Here is a 5509-nt window from a genome sequence, read left to right on the forward strand (position 1 = left end):
TGTCTTGGAGGAAGAGGCGCGACACTTGGCCGTACACGGCGAAGACGACGGCGTTGATCGGTGCGTTCGACAGAATCGGCGACAGCATGCCCTTGTAAAAGCCGCGGAAGCCCTCGGACGCGGCGATCGCGCGAATCGACGACGAGATGCCGTGCGACGACGTGTGGCACTGCGTCTGGAGGCGCACCTTGATCGTATCGAGCGGATGGCCCGCGACGATGCCGGCGACACCGCCGACCGTGCCGGCGTTGAGGTCCTTGGCGATTTCGAGCCACTCCATGCTGGTACTTGTCGAGATGAAAGAGAGAGAGAGAGTTGGGTCTTGGTAGTTGGTCGTGCGTCTCTAACCGTAGTCGTACACGCAGTAGCAGTCGCCGTTCGAGTTCCCACCGCAGCGGAAGCCTGGCATACAACGAGGAGGCGAAGGGCAAAGTCGGTGGTCGATACAAAAGCAGTAGAAAGGACTGCTTGAGCTCGAGCGCCGAAATTGAAATTTGAGCTTTCAGTGCTGCGCTCGCCTTTTAATGAACCTTTTATTCGCACTTGGTGTTTGTATGCAAGGATACGATTTTTATAAAACGCCGACCATCGGCGCCACGCCCTGTTTGTACCATGCATAAAAAGTTGCATGGTTGACAGCGAAAATGTATACAGATTAAAACCTCGCATTATATTGTTTGCTTGAAGTTGCTGCATGTGAAATGTCGCGCGGATCTTTTTTTCTAGAAAATCTTATTCTAGCTTGATGTTTGTATGGTGTCGCGACCTCTTTTTAATGGGCACTGCGTTCTTTCGAATACGTGAGAAATGCAATGATGTGGGAAATAGGTGGGAAATGTCAACCAGGTGATCGCGGGATCGACCACGGACCAGAAGAGGACGCCAATCCGTGGTGGCCAGCAACGCAGTCGACGTATTAGTAGGATCGAGAGATTGGCCAAGGGAGTCGCAAGTCTTTCAGCGCGAGTTGTAGTGGACCAGTGATAACAGCACGAGCTGGTGCTTGTGGGTGCTACACCCGAATAGTACCTGTTGCCACGCACGCAACACAGCACCACCATTATTTCAAGCGCGGAGGCGCCAATGAATCCCAGGACGTGTCTCGGCGCCAGTCTCGGCCCCATATTCGTCAAGCCAACAGGCTGCAGCGAAGGCTGATCAGAAGTAGTGTCAAAACGCTAGGTGTTTAAATCGTTGCGGAGAAAATCTGGGCCCGAATGATCTTGTGGCGGTGGCCACATGCGCGCGTGTGTGGGGCTGGGTCGTGTTTGGGACACGGCTGTCGACCAATTCGGAGGCGCCAACCCACTGGCGCCAACCAATCATTCGTGGCAAAGCCTTTGCACGTTTTTCACGTGTGAAATGCAGGAAAAACCACGTGTGGGAGATCAATATGGCAACGTGGCAGTCGGAGAGCGCAGTGTAAGAGGAACAGATATAGTAGATAGATACTGGCTACTTGCATGGCTGCAAGATTTTGGCCGCCGCTGTCATGGACAATCATACGAGGCTGCTGGTCGAACCAATGTGGTCTACCTCTCGTTGTGATAGAGGACAGACGCATGAGAGGGTGCGCGCCTGCGAGTGGGGGCTGAATGGCGAAGGATCGCCTCCGTTTCACCTTGTATGACGGACGGAATCGAGGCGCCATTGCATGTGCGGCGCTTTACACTGTAGCCGTACGACAAGAACACGAGATCCTCTGGCACGGAAGCACACTCAAATCTGAGCAGCGCCGTGCATAAAGTCTGCTTGTTGCCATCTCTAGCACGAGTACGCCATCGTTCTTGCGTGGGATTCTTGTACTGCGCATGACGCGCGGCGACAACACTGTCTCGGACCAAGGACATGACACAACAATCCCAAACTGCCCTCAGTCCCAACTTTCCTTGACGCCAACCAACGGAGCGGCCGAGGCGTTGGTAACAAACGAGCTCTTTCTTCCCGATGCAACCAAAGCGGGTGGACCGTGGCACAAAACACTACAAGGCTGCTACAACGATGAGTTGTGAGATGGCCCTTTCTATCCTAGTGCGAGGATGGTGCGCCATTCCGCGACGTTACGTACTTGTCGAAGGGGGTCCATTTCGATTTGAGCTTACTTTACATGAATCTGTTCCTGGTGGTGGTCTTTCGACTGTGAGCACGGGCGACTGACGGCGGCGGCGACGCATCGCCGTTGTGAGGGGCTAGAATGGCATGGTCACGGCGTACTGCTCCTTGGAGAATAATCGTTAGGGATTTGATCCGATCGCGCACACGTTGCGACGCTTGTATCTCGTCCGTGTCGCTGCAATGCAATAAAACCCCCTTGCTGCCAGTTCTCACAGGCTGCTTTGTTGTTGCTGCAGCTCTGGGACTCGACCGGATCAGATACGGGCATGACACACACTTGCGGCTACTCGATGTCGAACGCGCTAACACAGTACGTACCCCTTGCGCCATTGTTCTCACTTGTCGGGCGAGAGCCTGGTTGGCGATCGGTATGAAGAGCGAAAGCCTGGTTGACGATCGGTATGAAGAGCGAAAGCCTTGGTTGACGATCGGTATGTAAAGCGAAAGCCTTGTTTGACGATCGGTATGAAAAGCGAAAGTGAATTACATGTTAGCCTACGGAGCTATGGACTTTGTTCTAATATCGAAAAGGACGCATGGAGGAGTCGCGGGTTCGTATTGGTTCCCAAATATTCGCACTCTTGGTGGAGGCTCTTCGTGAAAGGGCACGGATCCAGAACAGCCATGGCTATACTACGACGACAAGCATCCCAGTGCGTGTGCCGTGACTTCATTCGACGCATTTCTCTCCTTCCTTGAAAAAGGCGGCATGACATTGCACTTGCACACCCACTGTTTGCTTCATACACTGTCCAGACACTGTATCCAAGACAGAGTTCCGGGCGGTCGCCACGCCGCAAGAGACGCTGCGACGGCTGCCAACTAACAGTGCTGCCATTGCTACTGCTCGGAGGAGACCGTGATGCATATCTCGTCTGTGCTCGTGTGCCTCCAGTCATCGTACTAATATCTCGCGCTGCCCGGGACGTGACGGTCGCGCCACTGCAATCGGGCGACGAGACCGGCTCTATGTCCCACCCGTACGCGCCTTTATCCCGCTGCCGTGACGGCCCGATTGTAACGCCGCAGTGGCCGACATGCCAGCCAACACGACGACGACCTACGTCTCGCTCCGCGACGGCGCGGCGCCGAGCGGAAGCTCCAACGGTGCCATGGTAACGTGATGACGTGGCAGCTCATGCGTCTTCTGTAGGCATCTACATGGCGATTGGCATTGGCGTCGGGTGCGCCGTCGTGCTTCTCGTGCTCTCGTGGTACTTTTGCTGCCACCGGCCGTCCAAACAACAGTCCACAAACGCGCTGCTGACGGCGCGTGACGACTACTCGATGTACAAGGAGGCGTCGCTGCCTGCGTGCGACGCCACGGACACGATGCCATCGACCTTGTACGTGCGCACCAGCGAGTGCGACCTCGGGCCGCTACTGCCGTTCCGCCTACCGGCCAAAGACGTCGAGTGCTGGCACGTGCTTGCGAGTGGCTCGCACGGCGAAGTCTACTTGGGCGAGTACCGCCACAGTACCGTTGCGATCAAGCAGCTCTACGACGGCCAAGCGAGTGCGGCCGACGTCCAGCGCTTTGCCGACGAAATTGTGACCATGTCGAGGTATGTACACTATTGTCTTTCGGACTCTCGAGTCGACGAGGATGTGGCTAGATTCGACCATCCACGCATCGTGTCGCTGGTTGGCGTCGTCTGGGACGCGCCGCCGGCCGCCTTGCGCCTGCGATGCGTCATGGAGTACATGGACCAAGGCAACCTCCAAGACTACTGCAGCAACTCGAACGACGCGAGCTTTCCGTACCGCCTCAAGGCGCGGGTCGCTCTGCAGATTGCCAACGCCCTCGCGTACATCCACGCGATCCCGATCGTCCATCGCGACCTCAAGTCCAAGAACGTTCTCGTCGATGGCAAAAAAGGCGCCAAAATCACCGACTTTGCTTCGGCCAAGGCCATGCGCGAGAACGCATCGACGATGACGCAGGGCATTGGCACCTTTCGCTGGCTCGCGCCCGAGGTGCTCATGGAGTCGCGCTACTCGGCGCCCGCCGACGTCTACTCCCTCGGTGTGCTTCTTGCAGAAATGTCCATGTACAAGCGTCCGTACAGCGACCTTGTGGACGACCATGGCAAGCCGCTCAGCGAAGTCAAAATCCTGCAGCAAATCACGTCGTCGGGTCTGCGCCCGTCCTTGGCGAGGAACGCACCGACGTGGTATACCGAGTGGGCAACGGCGTGCATGGCGACCGAGCCCAGTGACCGTCCGACGGCCGCCGACGTGGCCAAGCACATCCAAGCCTTCCTTGGCGTACCGCGTACGACTCGCTAATCATATGAGCTTTTTGTGAACGCGGGCTAAACAAAGGGTTAGGGTAGGACTAGGGTTACCAGGAAAACATTGATATCGAGCTGGTGGTCGTGCTTGTACCGGTGCTGTTGGGGCCTTAAGAGTCTAGACTTTCTAGGGCATGGACAGCGGTGCGGACCGCCGAGCTCCAGAGTACATGTACGTACAGTCCGATGCATGCAATGCATGTAGCACCCGGTTGCGACGCGTAGGTAGTAGGATTTGCTGGCAACTGCGTCCCGATTTTTGTTTTGCGTCGTAGTAGAACTATCGTCACGCAGACAGTTTGTGTACATGTACACGTCCTAACGCGATGAGAAAAGCTATATACCAACTCTTCATCTTTCTGCCTCTCAGAGGTGTATATGGAGCGGAATTGTCGATTCAAATCCATGCGTGAAATATTAAAATACATTTACAGAATCGGAACTTGATATATGTAAAAAACATTGTACAATCGAATTAAAATGTGTCTTTCTATTACAATAACTCGAGTTTTGACCAATCATCGACGACCCGAGATTGCACCAGAGCTATGGCGAAGGACAAGCTCTCGGCGGCGCCGCTCGATGCGTACCGGAAGGAGCAGAAGAAGAGGGAGAAGAAGGCGGTCAAGGACCGGCGCGAGCACGTCAAGCAGACGACAGGCGACAACGTCGACGTTGGCGCGCTCACGGAGAAGGTACTTTCGCCATGCCACGCTGCAAGCAACCACCCGCGTCGTAGCTCCGCAAGCTTGAGCGCGACGAAGAGAACAACCGCCTCGATGGCGCTGGGCGCAAGCGCAAAGACGAGGTAGGCGATGCAACTGGCGCGCGCCTCACGTGGCGAGCATAGCTGGAAGAGACGATCCGACAAGCCAAGAAGAAAAAGGCCGACGTACGTCCGTTGTCGCCGCTCGACCGACGAGGCTCACACGCTCCACCACGTAGCTTGAAGCCGAGGCCAAGGCGCGCGAGGCGGCGCTGCCCAAGGTAGGCCACGGTCCCTTGGCATCGATATCTATATATCTGTGGCGTAGTCAAAGAAGGAGCTGGATGCGAGAAACAAGGAGCTGTACAAGAACCCCGAGCAGTCGATCCACTAC

General features: G+C 55.9%; 4 protein-coding genes across 4 annotated transcripts; 2 read left to right on the forward strand and 2 right to left on the reverse strand.

Annotated features, from left to right (window-relative positions):
* Positions 1–25: 25 nt before the first annotated feature.
* On the reverse strand, positions 26–280 carry SPRG_17366 (hypothetical protein; the record flags this gene model as incomplete). The annotated part of the gene is made up of 1 exon (XM_012356684.1): positions 26–280. A coding segment is annotated over one exon (255 nt), but the record flags the coding sequence as incomplete, so codon positions are not given.
* A 1784-nt stretch (positions 281–2064) lies between these two features.
* SPRG_17367 (hypothetical protein) lies at positions 2065–2595 on the reverse strand (the record flags this gene model as incomplete). The annotated part of the gene is made up of 1 exon (XM_012356685.1): positions 2065–2595. A coding segment is annotated over one exon (492 nt), but the record flags the coding sequence as incomplete, so codon positions are not given.
* Positions 2596–3152: 557 nt separating this feature from the next.
* SPRG_17368 (TKL protein kinase) lies at positions 3153–4404 on the forward strand (the record flags this gene model as incomplete). The annotated part of the gene is made up of 3 exons (XM_012356686.1): positions 3153–3222; positions 3269–3680; positions 3732–4404. 3 exons carry the CDS (start codon positions 3153–3155, stop codon positions 4402–4404), a joined length of 1155 nt encoding a protein of 384 aa, XP_012212076.1.
* A 553-nt stretch (positions 4405–4957) lies between these two features.
* On the forward strand, positions 4958–5217 carry SPRG_17369 (hypothetical protein; the record flags this gene model as incomplete). Its single annotated transcript, XM_012356687.1, has 2 exons — positions 4958–5104; positions 5149–5217. Coding segments are annotated over 2 exons (216 nt in total), but the record flags the coding sequence as incomplete, so codon positions are not given.
* Between the last annotated feature and the right edge of the window lie 292 nt (positions 5218–5509).

The sequence above is a fragment of the Saprolegnia parasitica genome (assembly GCF_000151545.1).
Source record: "Saprolegnia parasitica CBS 223.65 unplaced genomic scaffold supercont2.548, whole genome shotgun sequence".
Taxonomy (NCBI): domain Eukaryota; phylum Oomycota; class Saprolegniomycetes; order Saprolegniales; family Saprolegniaceae; genus Saprolegnia; species Saprolegnia parasitica.